This window comes from Martes martes (assembly GCF_963455335.1).
Source record: "Martes martes genome assembly, chromosome: 8".
In the NCBI taxonomy this organism is placed as follows: Eukaryota; Metazoa; Chordata; class Mammalia; order Carnivora; family Mustelidae; genus Martes; species Martes martes.
In genome coordinates, this window is record NC_137895.1 from 119,931,490 (window position 1) to 119,951,680 (window position 20,191).

At 44.2% G+C, this 20,191-nt stretch overlaps 1 protein-coding gene across 5 annotated transcripts in view; it reads right to left on the reverse strand.

The window, feature by feature from the left end:
• RSU1 (Ras suppressor protein 1) overlaps window positions 1-20,191 on the reverse strand; it is a gene marked incomplete at its 5' end in the record, with an annotated part of 181,639 nt that overhangs the window by 126,019 nt on the left and 35,429 nt on the right. For all 5 annotated transcript variants that reach the window (XR_013967218.1, XR_013967219.1, XM_080810098.1 and 2 more), the window contains 4 exons: window positions 836-950; window positions 1,223-1,305; window positions 2,927-3,045; window positions 10,438-10,558. Coding sequence is in view for 3 of the 5 variants with exons in the window: in XM_080810098.1 (XP_080666224.1) it covers window positions 836-950; window positions 1,223-1,305; window positions 2,927-3,045; window positions 10,438-10,558 (438 nt within the window). The remainder of the gene's footprint in view (window positions 1-835; window positions 951-1,222; window positions 1,306-2,926; window positions 3,046-10,437; window positions 10,559-20,191) is intronic.

Consider the following 20,191-nt stretch of genomic DNA (forward strand, 5'->3'; position numbering starts at 1 on the left):
GATCTCTGTCGGTCAAATAAATAAATAAATAAATAAATAAATCTTAAACAAATAATAAATTAAATTAAGCTCTTTTGAAGCAGAAACACAAATATTCACAGTCTGAGGGACAATATAGTTCAGGGGACTGAAGAAGTCAGAGGACACAGAGTGTCAGCACAAGCACATGAGACCTTTCCAGAAGGGCAGAATAGCCTCAGACATGGGCTAACCCGTCTGAATGTTTTTTTCCGAGGGAGGTCCTAAGACCACCCTGGCCTGGGTGACTGGGTAGACAGTGTTAAGAATCACCCACCCCAGGAGTAGGACCGGGGAATTCCCAGCTGGAACGTATTTAACAATTCCCACTGGAGATGGAGTCAGTGGAGAACCACAGACGCGAAGAGCAAAGGTATTTCCACGCAGCTGTAACAAATACTTGAACCAGGCAGTACACATTTTCAAGGGATTGAAATTAAAAATTAAGAGATGAAGAAAAGTAAGAACAGCAGTTTGATTAGAAAATGTTTAAAGATCATCAGCTGCAAAGGAGGGACCCCAGGCAAGACCATTACTACTAACGTTGGGCTCCTCCCCCTCCCACCCCCCAACACCGCGCAGGGGCTGAGTTGGCTGATCCCCCCTCAGCAGTTTCTCGGGCCCTGAATGGAGCAGCGGGACACGTCCACCTGTAATGGCTGCACCCTGGTCAAGGACAAGTGCTACTAGAAATGACCAGAAAGGGGCACCTCGGTGGAAGGTGCCTGCCAGGAGGAGCGAGGGTTGTTCAGAATGGCTGCATTTGGATCAGTTATTAATTAAACCCAGAACTAAGATCATTCACCAGCAACCTTACCTAGTTCTGGGGGCAGAACGGTCAGGCGATTCCCCTGAATGTGGAGTTCCTTAAGCTGAGTAAGCTCCCCGATTTCTTTAGGCAGCGAGATCAGGTCGTTATCCCTAAGGCTGAGCTAAATACAAGAAAACAAGGAGTTGTCAAAACAGTGTTCACGTACAGAGGCGCTCAACAGCAACTCTCGTCCTTTCCCGTGCCCTCTCTCCTCTGAAGACTCAGTCCCTTCAATTTATTTACAAGTGCTTGCAGATGGATCAGATACAGCAGCAAGAGGAGTGGTTGATTCCCGCAAAACAAACTGTACTCCTGCTCAAATTGACTTGATTCCACTCCTACAAGGGCTGCAGAAGTGAATTGATTTTCTAAGAATTTAGATAAATTACTTACTATCTGCAACTTTGTGAGCTTCCCAATATCTGGCGGCAGGATTTCAAAATCGTTGTCACTTAGATAGAGTGCACGCAGGGTGGCTGCAAATTAAACAGCAATGTATAAACAGGGTGGCACGGAATCCAACCATTTGAGGTCTGATCAATACGAGGGAGTCAGCTTTGATTAATAACCCTGGCTCGGTGAAAAGCCTGTGACACACCTAGGGCTCACAATAATAAGAAGCAGGTCAAACTTAGATTTACTGGCTTATTGTGGGGCTGGTGTGTTCAGGAAAACATCTATATCCAAGAGGACTGACGCAATTAACAACTCTGGGCACCAGCAGTGTTTGGCACAGGGTTTCAAAACGCTTTCAAAAAAGATCGTGGTTTTTCTTCTATTATTTCCGATTCATATTTATGCTTTGCATCCGAAGGGTAACCAAGAAAACCAGTGACACTTGTATCAATGCTGAAGGCAAAAGGGTTCTATCACTGAAATGCAACTCTGTTAAAAATAAATAACTAAAAGTCTTTTGGGTGAGGAAGACCATGACACAGGTCACTGTTTCCGTAATCAGACTAAGTATTATTAACTATTTCTCTAGCCTTAACAACAAAAATAAATGAAGAAAAAAGAGCGAACATGATGACATGGAGTTTAAAACTACAGGAACTCTACTGGTGATCAGAAATTTGCTCACAATATTACACAGCAATAACATGACCCCCAAACTATGGAAGAAGAACATTCTAAGGCATCTTTTTGATCCCTAACCAAAAAGGAGACGATGATCAGATGTGTTTTGTTTGCTTACAGGTATTCAATTACATTCTAATGTTTTAAAATTCAACAGAACTCTGTGTCAATATACACAACAACATTTCCTTTATGGCCCAAGAAAATATTTTAGAATTGGCTTCATGTGCTTGAAAAAGTCTGGGAATGAGAATATGCATAAGGTTATAAATGAAATTTTGGAGATGAGCTCAGAAAATTCAGAATTGCTGGATGCCATACGTGTCACTATTTGGAGAAGCAGAACACTCATTTAAGGAAAGCAAATCTTTCCTAAATATTTTGTGAGTTCTCAGAAAAAAATCAGTTTTTCCTCATTTTTTTTATGAGTATCTGCAGCAAGCAATTTGTTTGCAAAGAATACAGGTGAGAAGATAAAGTGTGTTTATCTGCGACAAACAATTTCTCCATGTTTGACTGCCTACTACACACAAAAGAGACTACATCTTTTTAAAACACAACAAGAATCCTTCTTGGAAATGTCAAAAAAAATTCTGTTACTGGTTTATGAAGGGATATTTTTAATAAATAATCGTTTGGAATATCTTTGGGGAAATGGCTTACAAAGGGTTAACAGCAACAAGGGAGGACACATGCATTATCGTATTTTTTTGGCATGCTCTTTAAAAAGAAAGTCAAGTTCCTTAGCTAAATGTGAGACTTGATCTCATTTAGGTACATAATCTCCATCCGGAAGTTAATATGACATTACTAAGTCCACTTGAGCGCAATGGTGTCAGATAACTATATATCAAATATACATACTGCTGAGCTATGAAGGAATATTCAAAAGAAATGTGTGAAGAAAAAAATATATACGTCCAATAATTTCTCTTGGAGTTGGGGCCCTGGCAAATAAATTTCACTTTCAGAACGCAAAGTACCATTTTAAGGAGATTTATAGAATTAAAAGTTTCTTACTAAGGTAGAAGAAGTTTCCGGGAAGAGAATGTTCATTCAAGTTGTTGTAAGTCAAATCAAGGACCTCAAGAGCTGGGAGAGAGCCAAATCCTCGAGGCAAAGTGTTTAGTCTATTCATGCTGTGATGGGGGGAAAAAAAAATCCAAGACGTCACACACAAAACATATGTTCAGAAATACTCACATCACCTCTGTGTCACAGGCCTAAGAGCTGAATATGAGAGACGGAAAGCTCTTAGAAGAGGCCGTGATTCCACCATCACTTACTGTTCTTTTAACCAACACAGGAATTGCAGTCAGATGAAACATCTGAAAATGGTTACGAAACATCTGAAAATGGCTCCTCGTTTTCTGCAATGGTGACGCTCACTGTGTTACAGAGAAACTTCAATCATCGCAAAGTATCTGCCCTTCTGGAGAACTTCCTCAGGTATGTGGCAACAATAATTCCTCAAAAGATGCAGAGTAAGCTTTGTAGTTTTTAGACGGTTGGCTTTACTTCATTTATTCCCCCCAATGGGAGGGGGGAAAATCACTTTGTTGTTCTGCAACTACTAATGTTCCAAATGATCTCTGGTCAGGAGGGTGGCTGCCAGGAGCTGGGAGGGATGGGAAGATAAGGGGGTGGAGGGTGGAAACAGGGAGTTGTTGTTTAATGGATATAGAGTCTGTTCTGCATGATAAGAAACTTCTGGAGACTGGCTGCCCAGTGATATAGGGCAACTTAATGCTATAAGACTACAATGTAGCAACTTAATGCTACAGAATCCTAGACTTAACAACTGCTAAGATGGTAAATTTCACATCATGTGTATTTCACCCTAACTGAAAATCAAAAATATATATATGTATCTTCAGTGAAATCTAAAGAAAATATATTTCCTGTTATTCTCTTATTTTAAGACCCTTATTTTTTTTTTAAATTTTATTTACTTATATGACAGAGAGAGAGCGCACGCACACACAAGCAGGGGGAGCAGCAGAGGAAGAGGGAGAAGCAGGCTTCCCGCTGAGCAGAAAGTCCAATGTGGGCTCAGTCCCAGGACCCTGAGATCATGACCTGAGCCAAAGGCAGATGCTTAACCAACTGAGCCACCCAGGTGCCCCCAGACCCTTATTTTTCTTAATGTGGTTCCTTTGGGGCATACTTAAAGGAGGATTTAAAAAAAATTTTTTTTAATCTAATATAAGCTCACAGATACTGAAAGGTCAGAGGGACTGTGATGCTAAACTAACTCTAGGTCTCAAGCCTTCTCATATTAGATACAATCCTGTCCACACCTGCTAACCACCCACCAGCCCCATCACACAAGAAAGAGCTGATGGCACAAGAGGAAACCAAGAGAAAAGTACTTTCTACCTCTTGGGTAGAAAAGTCATTGGTTAAATTTATACTTAATAAAATGGGATGCCTGGGTGGCTCAGTCAGTTAAGCGTCGCCTTTAACTCAGGTCATGATCCCAGGGTCCTCGGATGGAGCCCCACAAAGAGCCTGCTTCCCCCTCTGCCTGCCACTCCCTCCAGCTTGTGCTCTTTCTCTATCAAATAAATAAATAAAAATCTTTAAAAAAAAGTAAAAATAAAATAACCTCCATGACCATTTGTGGCAATGACAACAACTGATATTTTCTACCAATTTACAATCTGTGAAGCACATCTGTATCAAGTATTCACCTGAGTCACAAAAACTTTCTTCTAACACAGGCAGGACAGTGCTTATAAGTATGTTTAATTCTGCCGTGAATACAGTAACAAGGACTTCTGACTTGCCCGGTGGGGGGTGACAGGTTATCTGAGAGCACCCAGCCCCTCACGGAGGCAAAGGCACCCTGATCCTGAGATTCCGATGCAAGGAGCTGAGTACGTTGCAAGAAAAAAACAGTGGAAAAAGGTCAGAAGTATGTTTCTTTCTTTCAATACTGTTCTAAGCTTCCCATTCTCGAAAATCACCAATCAAGGTTTTCCTTCCAAACACAGGAGGAGACGTCTGGAAGGTAACACGTAGGAAAGCCTGGGTTAGCCTTCCTCGGAGGGAGCAGGCATCTCGGGCGCTTCCAGCCACTCTCCAGCCTCTAGCGAGCCTGACACTGGCCACCTCCTGGTGGCAAGAACCTACTGAACTCAAGGTTCTTCTTCTCCTTGAGGGACACACCAATACCCTCCATGTGTCAGGAACAACCAAGGAGCTGGCAGCAGCGACAGCAGGAAGCTCACTAACCCAGCAGGCAGAAAGGAAGCCTTCCCTTCAACAAACGCAGATGAGGGTCCAGAAGTACCACTGGCTGTGAACTAAACAAGGAGCTGCGGGGCCCACTGGTGGCTTCCCTGGGCACTAGCCCATGTGGGGCCTCCAACCACCTCCATGTGCATGCAGGGGACCGCTGCTCCCAGGCCCCTCGGACAGCGTGGGCGCTCCTGGTTCCCAGGCCCCCCAGAGAGGTCAGAGCAGAGGTGGGGGCAGAACAGAGCGAGGTGAGAGGAGCAGTCCGGCTCCAGCGCGGCTAGCTGGGTGACCTCGGGGAAGTGAGTCAGCGTCTCTGAGACCCAGTTTCTTCAACTGCAAAATGAGGACAGCCGGACCTTCCCAGCAGGATCGGCAGGAGGAAGAGAGCTGAAAAATCTGAAGCCCGGTGGAAAGATCAATGGCTTGCAAATGGCTCTCAAGAACCGAGAGCTGGAACTACAATCAGTTTTCAGGAAGTCACTGAGAAACATTGTGCCTCAGCCTCCAACAGGTAAGCTTACCCTGGCAGAAGACCGCTGTGGGCCGCCTGAATTCTCCAGCGTGGTTTTCCTATTTGTGTGCTGCCAGCGGACTCTCACATCACTCCAGTGCTCACAAAGTCGCTGAGGGCACATCTGTACCATAATGGTATAAATTCTCAACTGCCTCTGGATATTTTCCCAGGGTGTTCTAGAATGGGAAAGTGCCTGAATGTGATGTAGAAATTTGTAAAAATGTATAAAACCAGATAGTTGAAGGCTGGTCAGCATCTTTTTTCTTTCTCTTTTTCACTCTTTTTCAAGCTTACTTAATGCTTCCCCTTCTGGAACGTTCCGATTGCTGGAGGTCCTCTCGCGCTCTTCTTGCTTCAATAAAACCTTCTTAGCTAAAGGTAATAATTTTTCTCATGGCCATGGTGTCCTGTTCCTACACTTAGCCAAAAAAAAAAAAAAAAAAAAAAAAATCCAAATCTGTTAACACTCAACCCCATACTTGGTGAAAACTAAATTTCACGAGATGAGCTCCAGCATCTCACTGGGTCAAAAATTATTCCAGAAGAGTTGGGCATGGTGCTTCGGCAGTCAGATTATCCCAGAGACATTTCACCAACAAATAGTTGACGTGGCTTTATATTTTGGGGAAATTAACTCTGTAAAATGAACCATGTTTAAAGAATTAACAACATAATGCAGCTTGACTTATGCAGAGGGCCTAAAACTCCTCTCGGGTCTGGCCATCATCAAAATAAACACATAATACTAGAGAAAATTTTAAAAACGACTTCTAGTTGAGCACACTGTTCAAAATCTGCATATGTGTGGCCTAAATGCTCTGCTGTAGGGTGCCCTGTGTGTATATACGTAATTTTTACTCTGATTCCAGTAGCGTTAACATTCAGTGTTACGTTAGTTTCAGGTGTGCAATACAGGGATTCAACACGTCACGCATCACCCTGTGCTCATCGCCACAGGTACCCTACTAGTCCCCTTCACCCATTTCACCCACCCACCCATCCCCCATTCCGCTCCCCTATGGTAACCATCAGTTTGTTCTCTCTAGTTAAGAGCCTGTTTTTTCGGTTGGTTTCTGTCTTTGTTCATTTGTTTTGTTTCTTAAATTCCCCAAATGAGTGAGATCATATGGTATTTGTCTTTCTCCGACTTATTTCACTTAGCATCACACTCTCTAGGTCCATCCATGCTGTGGCAAATGGCAAGGTTCCATTCTTCTTTATGGCTGAGCAGTACTCTATTGTGTGTATATACACCTCTTACTCTTCACTCATTTATCGACTGAAGGACACTTGGGTTACTTTCGTAATTTGGCTATGGTAAATAATGACGCAATAAACACAGGGGCGCATAGAACTTTTCAAATTAGTGTTTTAGTTTTCTTTAGGAAAATACCCAGAAGTAGGATTACTGGATCACAGGGTAATTCTATTTTTAATTTTTTGAGGCACCTCCATACTATCTTCCACGGAGGCTGCATCAGTCTGCATTTCCACCAACAGCGCACAAGGGTTCCTTTTTCTTGACATCCTCACCAACACCAGTTGTTTCTTGACTTTTTGGATTTTGGCTGTTCTGAAAGGTGTGAAGTGGTATCTCATTGTGGTTTTGATTTGTGTTTGCCCGAGATGAGGGACGTTGAACATGTGTCTGTTGGCTACTCTGGACGTTTTCTTTGGAGAAATGTCTGTTCAGGTCTTCTGCCCATTTTTAAATTGGATTATTTACTTTTTTGGTGTTGAGTTTTTCGGTGTGTATATTTTTATTTGGGCCACTTAGTCTAAGGACTCCTCTGTCTATGACTTGCCTTACACAGGGTTATGTAGGTATAATTCTTTATGCCATTTGAGGATAGAAATATCCTTTATTGAAACTCATGTTAATTCCTCTCCCGTTCTCCCAGAGAACGAAGAATTTTTGTTCAAACTTTGACAACCCCATCTATACAGCTATGTAATTAAATACAGAAAGCTTTACACAATCAATACAATACTGAGAGCCAAAAATGCAAACAGCTCTGAAGATAAGAGGGAACTAAGATATGTTTGGTTTAAAAAAAAAGAAGAAACAGAAAACTTTGTAACTCTGTCCTAAGGTGCCTCCAACCCAACCCAACAACACCTGAGCTCATGATGTTCTTTCCACAACCATCCCTGTCTTTATTTCCATTTCAGCTGCCCATGATACACCCCTAGGCATCACCCCATGCCATCAGCTACCATCCTGTCGGTTTTATCTCCTATGCATTTTTCATGTAAAACCCCTCCCCCACCTTTACTGTCACTGCCCTCGTTCGCCTAGAACACTCATCTCCAACACACTTATGGGTCGGTCTCCTGACCTCGAGCCCTACGTACCCCAAACTCCCCTCCACGTGACCTTCTGTACAAAAATCCAACCTTTTCTCATAGCTGCTAGTCTGCTGGGAAAACTCCTCCATGGTCAGCAGAACACAATCAAAGCTCCTTTCCTCGGCACACGGGGCCCTTCACTAGCCTCTGCCTCCCTGCCATTCCAGACGTGTGTTTACCTCTGTCTCCCAGCTGTGATGTACACTCCCTAAAGGCTGGCTGGCTGGTACCCAGGACGGTGGCTGACCCACCGCTGGGAGCTCAGGAAGTACTCAGTAACTAAACAGCAGACACTCATGCTTCTTCAATGGGCCTCCCCCTTCCCTTCCCACTCCCTGCCTCACACTTTACACTCAGCAACACTCAATGGCCTGCAGTTTCTGGAACGTGTGATACTCTGAGCTTTTCATCCGGTCTTTCCCGCAGACTGAGATGCCTTCCCTCTGCTTCTGCGTCTGACAAATTCGTTTTCTTGAATCAAGTTTTGGCTCAAATACTGCCCCCTGTAGGAATCCCTCAGAGAACCTCACCTGTGGACCAACACCCTAGCCCCTCTCCACAGCCCTGAGACAACCTCGGGCGTGTCAGTGGCCCCTCACAGACTCTCGCTCCTCCACAGCCCACTCTGCCCCAGACTTAAGGTCAAGGACTATGATTTTTGTCACTGAGTCCCAACACGAGCAAGGTCCCTGACACAGGCTGCAGTGAAATAGTAAATAAAACGATGACGATGATGGTGCTGGGGATAACAGCTATCATTTACATGCTGTTTACTACCCACCAGGTACTACTCCTAATGCCTTATAGATAAATAACTCATTCAATACATGAATCCACAAATTAACAATGAGAATGTAACGAGTTATTTTTTAAGATTTTATTTATTTGAGAGAGAGAAGAAAGAGAGCCAGCATGAGTGGGGGGAAGGGGGAGGAACAGAGAAAGAGGGACAAGCAGACTCCCCGCTGAGCAGGGAGCCCAACGAGGGGCTCGATCCCAGGACCCTGGGATCATGACCTGAGCTGAAGGCAGATGCTTAGCCGACTGAGCCATCCAGGCACCCTAGGAATATATCTATCTACATGTCTAGCAAATACATCTAGTTTTAGCCTCTGGACTTACACACAAATTAAAACACAGGACTTAATAATTTTCAAAACAAGGTGTAAGCGAAGGATCCTTTCTTTTCTGCTTTGCAAGATGGGTGTACAATCTCCATATTTGGAGGGGGTAAAAGCCATCTGATTTAAGTGACGCCCCCCCCCCTTTTAAGCTCTACTTCCCCTCAGACATCAGGAAAAAGAATGCTCATGGATCTTTCCAAGATTATCTCTTAACCAGAGTGAACATGATGAGTGTCTCATCAAATTCCCTGTGGAAAGAATGAGCTTGACTAAAAAAATCATTCCATGAATAAGGGTTTTTTGGGATTGCTTCCTATTAAATTGATAGATACGTGGCCAGCTTGTCTCACCACTGCATGTAAATCACTAACTAAACCAGAGCATTTAATGGCTATCATTTGATGAATATTCTGCTTCACCTGGCAGATGAAGCATGCGTGGGCAGCTACATCTACGAGCTACAACAGTGAAGCTGGAATTCGGGAGCCCAAGTTCTGGGGACGTCTGTGGTGTTCGATGGAGGGCCACGGACCCTGGATAACGGGGTTCTCTACCTAGTTTGGTCACGAAGTGCAGGAGCACCAGGAGTGAGTCACTGAAGCTCTCACCCGGGGCTTGACTTCCTCTCCTGGAAACGAAAGCAGTACTGCCCGCCCGCCCTCCCTCATAATCGTTCAGAGGGTCAAACACTGGCATGAGGACTTTGAAAACTGTAAAGCGATAGACAGTATTATTATTATTCACTGCTGCCTGGTTCGGCCACCTCAGCTGAGTCAAACCTCCTCTCTTCACCTTCGCATAAAGACAGACAGAGGATTATAACCTCTGTGCTATATAAAAGAACTGTAAGAATCAATGAGGCATGCTCAGAAGCAGATCCTCCCTGCATCCAGAGAAGGAAGGCGCTTTTGTAAACGACTTCTACTTAACAGAGAGAAAGATCAACCACATTACAACTGCTCTGAACAGTTAATGCTACGCAAATGAGTCCCTTCCTGGTCCATGTTAACTGAAATAAAATTTTGTTGGAAACAAACTATGATTTAAAAAAAAAAAAAACTCCCTTATGGTACCAACAATTCAGTTTTCAATGACTTCTCTAATAGGTATGCACTAACGCAGGCCACTGAAAAGAAGTATTAAAACAATAAAACTTTTGTTAAAAACCCGCCATACAGAAGAAAGCTGGAGGGCAGTTCCCACTCCGTGACGGTACATGCGCTCCCACCTGCCCCCACAGCCTGTACCCCCCTTTCCTTCCCTCCTCTCCTTCCCTTCCTCCCCCTTCCACCCATACTCACCCCAAGTTCAGGTGTTTCAGCTTCTGAAGGCTGCTGATCTGTGTGGGCAGCTCCTCAATCTGGTTATTAAAAAAGTTGAGCACTTCCAAATTCTTCAGCTCTGCTATGTTTGGTGGAACCACTACGGAAACAAAGTTGCTGAGTGTGAATACGGGGCCCCGCGCCTCGCAAGGAGTGCCAGCAACACATTTTGTTTTTCTCTCTCAGGAAAGAGAGATGAAACTTGAATATGACCATCTGATTCACATATACAAGTCTTATTTTTTTGTGGGTTTTTCTTAGGTTAGTAACTCAGTAGAGCAGAAATGGAAATGTTCCTTCAAAGGGCAAAAGAGAATTTGAGAGTGCCATAAACAGACCGTAAGGGAGTGTTCCCAAGCACAAATGCTTGTATTATTGTCATACAATGTCTCATAAGTACGACTGCTTCCTTTGGGTTTTTTTGTTAGGTTGGTTGGTTTTTTGTTGGTTGTTTTTTTTTTTTTTTTTTTTTTTGCACCTCCACCAGAAGAAAGACTGCAAATTCCAGATCCTTCCTGGGTGATGATACATTCGTCAAGCTGTTTCAATAGTCGGATATCTGAAGAACTGTTCTCTTAACACTGCACTAAATCACAATCTAAGTTCAACATTAAAGGATGAAATATTCAACCTGTCTCGTTTATGATTTTGGCTTCTGGCCTTTACACCTTGATCAATACACACACACACACACACACACACACACACACACACACACACAGTTTACAACAGATTAGCAACAGATCAATGCACTGTTATTACACAGAAATATGAAAAACCAACTCAGAAGCACGATATGAATACCAGCATACAGATCAAAGGTTAAAATAAACCAGTGAGGGCCTAAGAGTCTTCTTTCCCTGGAGTATATACTTGCAAATACCGAAGTAAAAGCCGAAGGCATCTTTACCTCAAAAGTACGAACTCTCCATTGATAGTGGAAAAACTCCCAACAGATGATACTTTATGTATCCCAGTCTCTTGAGTCCATCTTCTACAAACATGTGTTATGGGCCATCAGCTTGTCCATGATTCATGTAAAGTCTCCCACTGAGACGACCGAGGCTAGCCACACCACTGACATGGGCCTTGGGTCCAGCACAAGAAAGTGTCACGTCTTATGTAATTTACTTCCCATGCCAACGGCACCCTCGGGGGCAGGAAAAGGTGCTCCAGAAGACTGGGAAAGACTGGGAGCCCCTTTGCTTCAAGCCACTACACAGGTATGCATCAGATTCCAAACAGACATCGAAACTATTTCAGGAGGTAGCCACTGCAGGAACTCCAGCGGGTAAGTCCCAGTGGAACAAAAGTAAAGAGGACAGGCACACTGTTCATTACAGTTCCGAGTCCTCAATTTTAGCTCATAAAATGTCTAAGGCATCAGTGACCTGACTTCTTTTAGAGGAAAGAAGGCTTGGTAAAAAGGCAAGAGAAATGCTTTCGCCGGGGGGAGGGACTGTGAAGAATATGAATCAGTCTGAATCCAGACACTTGGGAGGTGGCAGTGGTCCAGATGGAAAATGAGCAAGGCGTGGATTAGTTACTGAAGTGGCTGGTTGGGGGCTGAAGATAAAAGGACAGGTTTTAATGGGAAAATTGAGGCAGCTGGAAATCACCTCCAGAAACTGTACTCTTAGACACCATCCGGAATGCATATGAGCCCTATCTGTACAATTTGGCCTTAAAAGCACACTCCTAGATGTGTAGTCAGTAACACGCTCTCCGGCGAATGAACAATATTCACTATGAGTAAATGAACACCAATTTCTCGTGCCTGCTGAGTCTCTGGATGTTACCTGTTCTCTCCCTAGAACGCGAAGCGTGTGAGACACAGCTCTACGATGACCACCGGCCTGCTCGGGGGGCCTCATCCTCTCCCCCCACTTCACCCTCCAGCTCCCACTAAGCTTCTCTCACGGCATTCATCTGATTACTTTGAAGAGCAATAAGGAAAGTTAGTGCAACCAGGAGAAAATGATGATCTCAATCTAGCCACAAACCAAGAATAATGCAGCGAGAATTACTGCCTGCCTTCCCAAAGTTACTTTGCCAATGCAATTAAATGCTGGTCTGAAGGTATCGCCTTTTTGACAGGATGAGAGATTATTTCACTCTCTTTGCTAAATCAGTCCAATTTAAGACCACAAATTATGCTAAATGCGATTTAGGGCTTTGTTTTGCGGACACAAACAATAACCCTACATTCAATTTACTCAACCTCTCACGGCCTTTTGTATGCATGTGAATTTTGTGTTTAAGACTCCATTCAAGCTACAGGGGGAAAATATTACACAGCTCCTACTCTCTCTCCACTACAGAACTCCCCCTACCTGACCACAGTAAATATCAGAAGAAATTAACATTCAGACCTTAGATGAGACAGGATTCACTCTCTCAACCAGTACTGAGAAAATGCTTGTGATGTCTACACGATCCCACTTTTAACAGCTAGCATTTCAAGACTTCTGGGATAGGGTCAGAAAGGCAAGCTATTTAAACAAAGTAAGTTACCAAAGAAGGAGTATCAGAGTCAATAAACGGAAACAGGTCTAGTGTTTGAAAAACAAGCTAATTCTAATAAAACTGTCCACCAAAACAAACAAATAAATAAATAAATAACCAGTTAGCAAGATGAGGTGTCCAAGAACGAAATTATGTACACATGTGACTTGAACAAATTCAGCTGTTATGGAAAAAATCGGGAGTAGCACGTCCCCAGTCAGAACACTCCGGTGAAAATTTTTCAAAGATCTCCATGTGACGCATTTGTATGAAGTATTTTAAAACATAAGTGAACAGTCAGCCTCAAGATATTCCTTGTTACGCCTTGGCAACATTCCTTTTCATCAGTCTGTCCTGTTTGTAACCGTGACCCCAGCTGTACACACCCACACAGTCTGCTCACCACCAGCAGCTGAGCTCATGAGGGAAATGGAGGTGGCGTCACGTGTGACCCCAGGAGTCCGGGCTGCACGACGACCCTTTCGAAGTCCTCTCCCACCTGGCTTTAGCAGTCTCTGATTCTCAAAAAGAGCTGGATGACGAAAATCAATGATATGGATTTAAATAATGCAACAAATGGGGCCCTCAATTAGGAAGCTCAGTCATGTAGAACTTGGCTTATGACAGAGAATTTAGGATCATTTTCTGTCAAAAACGACCGCTTTCATTTTGAGACTCCAGTTGCTGCAGCTGGGAAAAAGGTCCCCAGTCACTCTCAGGTGTCCCCTGGCTCCTAAATGCCTCATTCTGCGTCCGTCGCAGGATCACATGACCGCCGGGAGCCCTCTGGGTCCAGAGCAGAGGGGACAGAGATGGGGTCCTGCCACCCCAGGAGCTATGGCCACAGACCAGTCTCACGTTATCTTCTGGCAGTTACAATGATTCAGACCCTCCTTCCCTTCAAGGCTCCTCAGTCGAGAGCTTGAATGTTATTCCAGTTTCGTGGGAGAAGCGCCTGAGTCTGCCAGCCAGACTCAGCGGTCAGTCCTTGCGATCTGGGGACAGCCCCACAACAAGCAGCCCAAGTCCCTGGGCGGGTTCATGAGTCTGGGCCAGAAGGGGACTCGGCTAACCTCCTACACTGACACCCGCCGGAAAGCATCTCCGTCGGCGGGAAGCCTCAGCACGCACTCGCGGGACACGCCGGAGAGACCAGAGCCTCCCACCCTGAGAGACAGCAGACCCCGTAACCAGCAACATCGCCTGCCTCCCCCAGGAGGAAAACCTCAATAAACAATTGTTTCAGCAACGGCACCCTCCCTTTAGAAGCATCTGGTTCTGGGATATAAAATTCACAACTCCACAACCAAGGACTTTATTTTTAAAAACCTCTTAGTTTATGCACACAATGGGAAGTAGCAGGGTATGCTCTGGGGCCACGCTTTCCGACGTGCAGTCACCATGGAAAACTGCATGGAGGCTCCTCAAAAAATTAAAATTAAATTAAATTAAAACCAGAACTACCGTATGTCCCAGCAATTCCGCCTCCGGGTACGTATCCAAAGGAAACGAAATCACTATCTCCAAGAAGTATCTGCGTCCATGTTCACTGCAGCACTAGTCACAACAGGTGAGACACAGAAGCAGTGTTAAGTGTTCCCCAATAGACGGACAAGGAGAATGTGGTCTATGTACCCACAGTGGACTACTACTCAGCCATAAAAAGGAAACCCTATTTGCAACAACACAGATGGGGCTTGAAGGCAATATGCTAAATGAAGTCAGACAAAAAAAGACAAAACCTGTATAATCTTATTTATGTGGAAACTTAAAACACACACACACACACACAAACTCACAGGAGAAGACATCAGATTTATGATTACCAGAGGGAGAGGATGAGGGCGTGAAGGAACTAGATGAAACAGTTAAGACAGGAAAAAAAAAAAGAAAAAGAAAAAGGAAGTAAATTTAAATCTAAATTAGTTGAAATTAAGTAAAATTCATAATTCAGTTTCTTGGTCACATAAGCCACATTTTCAAGTGGTTAGTGGCTACCACACTGGACGGCACAGATAGAGGTCATTCTCTTCACTGCAGAAAGTTCTAGATGGTGCTGGTTTATCACTAACAGCACAAACTTTCGAGTACATCCGAATTACTGGAAGCCTTATTAAAACACAGCTGGCAGGGGAGCGGGCACATACCTCAGAGTTTCTGATTCAGTAGGTTTGGGATGGGGCCTGAGCTTCTGCATTTACAAATTCTCAGGGGACGCTGACACTGCTGGTCCAGAGAGCACTCTGGTACAGAAAACTTAATTTATTGGTGACATCAAAATCATTAATCCTGTATATATGTCCCATACCCCCACACAATAATGCTGAATAAGACTATCCAAATTAAGACTTCTCCCTCACCTCAGTAAGTTGAGACTTGGGGTTCATGAAAAGTGGCAAAAAAAAAAAAAAAAAAAAAAGGAACTCTAAATGGCTGATCCACCCAGCCAGGAGGCCGCAATCCAACCATTTCCAGTCACCTTCTGCTTCCCCACGCAGCTAGCATCCATCTTTTTAGTTCAGATGAACGAACGAACACTACAGGTCACACTGTCCCCGGGCACAGGTGGACTGGCCAGAGACACACAGACCCAGGCCCAAGAGGTGGGAATTCTTGGTTATCGTTCAAATTAACATGGTCAGTTTGAGCTCCTTCAGGCAGCTGATCAGTACATGAGCTCCCTTGACACATAAACCGTAAATGCTAACGAAATCTCTAACGTGAAAAAAGATTTTTCAGATCTAGTTTCGAGATGGAACAGCCCTCGGTGGGACCAGATGAAGCGGCACCAGGAGTCACTAAGCATATCTGCTCACATGACCTCACCAGAACAACAAAGAGCTTATCTACCTGCACTGCAAAAGCCTGGTGTCAGCTTTTACCGGTAGGCTGTGCATTGGATGGACAATGGTTCATCACTTGGTTCCGTTATACCCACCCAGATCTTTTTTTTTTTTTTTAAAGATTTTATTTATTTATTTGACAGAGAGAAAGACACAGCAAGAGAGGGAACACAAGCAGGGGGAGTGGGAGGAGGAAAAACAGGCTTCCTGCCAAGCAGGGAGCCCGATGTGGGGCTCGATCCCAAAAACCTGGGATCATGACCTGAGAGCCGAAAGCAGCTGCTTAACCAACTGAGCCACCCAGGTGCCCCTACCCACCCAGATCTTTACCGTGCAATCACTGCAGAATAGTACGAGCAAGGTTCAAGGAGAAAAAAATCCTGAATTCCCTAGTTCATCAGAATTGAGTCACTTAGCAACAACTTCATCATGACCAAGTGTGGTTCCATGAAGAGATGCCCCTTGCTAACTAACCTTCTAGCTGTCACAACACCGAGAAGTGAACGGAGAATGCTGGGGGGCCTTGACAGCACAGAGAGACCAGCTGGGGTGCAGCTGATCCAGGGACTTCTCAAGCACAAGCATCTCATGGCCCCGGAGGCCAAGAAACAAAATCGCGAAGAGTGACAGGCTCTGGGAGCAGCAGGCACCCTGCAGAACATAAGGACTGGCGCTCGGCAGCGTGCAGCCTACGGAAAGGCCGGCGGGTCACGCATTGGTCTTTGGAGCCATATGGTTAGCACCGACAGCCGGGTCCTCTACAGCTACAAAAGGGCAGTAACAGACCAGGCACCACGTTCCACCCACGGCTGCCGGGAAGCCAGAAGCTGCTCGGAACACATGTAGGTTTTCCTCATAAGCACAGGCATGAAATCCGGAGTTGGGAACCCTACCCACCACCTCCACCAAACTTCTGAGTAGTCAGAACTGTGCTGTGCCTGTCTTTGCAGAAGCTCCCAGACTGGTTTTTGTTTTTTTTTTTTGTTGTTGTTTTGTTTTTGTTTTTTTTCTTTTAATCTGAGGATTACTGAGAAGGAGAGGTGCCAGGCTAGGACATGAACGCCAAGGGGTTGCTGCCTGCAGGCCTCTTTGGAAAACTGAATTCATGGTTCAGCCACTGTCTCCATCATGGGAAACCAGAGAGGGACTGAAAACAGCCCCAAGTGTCCAAAGAAGAAGACTCAGAGAGGGTACCTAATGGGAACCACTGCCCACGAGGGTGAAGAAAGGCACGAGGCCCAGCGGTGGGCACGCTCCCCGCCCTGCAATGGGTGAAAAGCTCCAATCTTGTGCCCATAGGCAGACACACCTCAGTGCTACTGACCCATGGGCGCAAGACACACGAAGACACCACCATATGGGATAAGGTAAAGCAAAAACATCAGATAGCACTGCCTCCCCAAACCTGGCATACTTAAATTAAGAACAGGAGACTCGATTGCCATACCAAATGAAAACGCCCAGTCAGCTTTCTGCACGCTTCTGCTGCTTTCTAAGATTTCTTGAACAGGAAAGGATAAGGGATGGTAGAAGATCATTCAATGAGGCCAGTTATTAGATCCCTAAGATACAGTGCTACAATAAAGTTACTAGAAAAAGTATGAAAACCACGAGAATACATCAAATAGTGGCGAAAGCAAACATTTCTTTGCCCCAGTACTGGATGAGTACAATACCGGATAACAACTGTCCCCCTGTGCCCTGAATGAGGCAAGGTGGGAAGAAGCCAAAAGAACAGAAACGAAATATGAATTTGGGGCATTCCTGGTCAAAGTAGAAGGGCAGCCCCTTTAATACTCAATTAGACTAGTTGGAGACATTAGTCCATTCCTACCACAGAGGTGATGTCTAGACTCATTATACAGAAGTCAATTCTTTCAGCAAATTAGGAATCATAGTCTTGAATGCCAGTTTAATGATTACCTGTAAAGAAGAATCTCTTTTAGTCTCGCATACAAATAATTATGCGCTTCAGAATTGTATATGCAAAAAAGGTCATTTGTATTTATAGTGATTAATGACTTTTGTTTTCTGGCCCCAAAACGCAAGGTGGGTAATGAACTAATTATATCTTAGCCCAAGAATGTGAAGTGCACAAGTATACTAATGATAACTAGGCTTTAACAGATTTTATGGGATTTTCCCCAAAGTAGCCATTAAAACAGTAGTTACGGGTTATTTAAAAACATAAAGTTTATGAACAGTAAAGCAGATTCTCATTTAAAAGGATCTATATGTTCCTCAGGGTAAAAATTAAATACCAAAATATCTAAACATCTACCCAACAAAGGCCAACATTCCCCAACTCATTATTAGCTTTATAAATGACAACAGTAATGCTACATTCAGTTAACAGTATTTACTAAGCACCCACACCTCGAGGTACATACTTCTTGTATCTCATGTATCTCATCATGGGCCTCCTTAGGAGTCTGTAGCTAAAGTAATTTTACTAACCAAAAATAGCCTGACTTAATTCACTGAAAAAGTAGCAAAGGAAAAAAAAAAAAAAAAGGAAAGATCCTACTCTTTCAGCAACAATGAGAATAATCAATTCCACAAAAAATCAGGGAAAAAAGTTACAAGCAAGCATTAAGGCAGATTTTGCAGTATAAAGTCAAACATGCAAAAATATATGTCCCTGGGCTATAAAAAATGGGTACGCAAGGCCAAACAAATCTCCTAAAAAGCTGACAAGCATGGATTTCTGCCCCTCTTGAGGATGCAGAATTTACCTGATTTCTGCATCTTTTATTAACAGCCCAGAGATAACCAAAGAATGGGCCATGCAATCTTGAACCCTGAATTTCTGCAGGAAAGTACCCGTGAAACCACACTCCAGTGCCAAGGCTCGACGTGGGCAGCCGAGCAGTATGTCAGTAACCAGCCTGACCCAGGGAGCTGGGTCAGAGAAGCAGCAGTAAGAGGAAAGGCAGTGGCATTTAATGGTCTGGGAGGAAGTGACATTGAGTGAAGGGCAAGCAGAGGGCAGAGGCTTCTCTGGGAAAAATGCCTAAGAAGTTTCGAGACACAGCAAGAAGGAAGAGGAGAACATGAAAAACAAAAACCACTTCACTCATTCACAGAATGCAGACTCAGTGTCCTAGAAGTCCTAGCCAGGCTCTTAAATATCATTATAATGTATCAAACACACATACACTCAATCCTCAATTGTGAACATGAAGAGGGAGACAGCAGACAAGTCAAATTCACACACACACACACACAACATGCTTTGCCCAGAGTTCACATCTTCTTCTACAATTAAGAATGACTTCAGCAAGAGGCCACGATGGGTTATTTCTCTTCTTTCCTCGTGTATTTTAATGCTGAGGACGGGAGTAATTATATGAGGAAGAAAGGGAGCAGGGGTAAATGCCCAGGGCCAGAAAAATCCACGGGATCCACACAGGGCTTTGTAAACGCCCCCCTCTGATAATCTGCCTTTTAACCTTTGGAATTCTCACTGCCTTTTTTTTTTTTTTTGAACACAAAAAGAGCCACGGCCATGCTTCCCCCGCTGAGCTCCTAGATTTATGTGGGTGGGATATGTAAACTATACACGTACATCCTTGGCAAGGCAGATGGGCGATAGTGAGCACAGACACTTGGACGCGGTGTAAAGCCCCCACCTTCCAGCTCTAGTTACTTGACCGCTTCAGGCCTGTTGCTTCCACTGGATATAGAGGACGGCGTCAGTAAATGCCCTTCCTTTAAGCTCAAGTCATCACATATGTGAAGTTGGCCCTTCGGAGGCTAATAAACTCTGGACAACCTTAATACTTTATTTTCCACATAGTGCAGGTGGCGGGACAGGTGGGCTTTGTGGGGGAAAGAGGAGAATCCATCTCAACTTTTCGAAGGATGAGCAAGATCTGAAGAGGGGCAGGGACTGCAGGTAAGAATCAGGTGATCTGGGGCGCCCGGCTGGCTCAGTCAGTTAAGCACCTGCCTTTGGCTCAGATCATGATCCCAGGGTTGAGCCCCACATTGGGCTCCCCGCTCAGCGAGCAGTCCGCTTCTCTCTCTGCCTTTGCCCGCTGCTCTACTTGTGCTCTCTCTGTATCTGTCAAGTGAATAAAGAAAAACCTTAAAAAAAAAAAAAAAAGAATCAGGTGATCAGAGAAGGGTATATATGGACAGGAGGAAAAGGTTAAAGGAAGAGCAAAAAATTAGACGAGAGGGTTCCGACTGAAAACATCTGAAAAGGAGGGGGATGAGTTTGTTAACTAGTGGTAGGTCAATTGCAGAGTGTTTTATCCTATTGAGCTGACTGGCAGAAGAAAAACTGAAATGGGAAAAAGACTCCTCCTAGATTTTATGGAAATTGAGATATGTATGTACTGTTAAAATTAATAAAGAGAGACCTCATGCAAACGGATTTG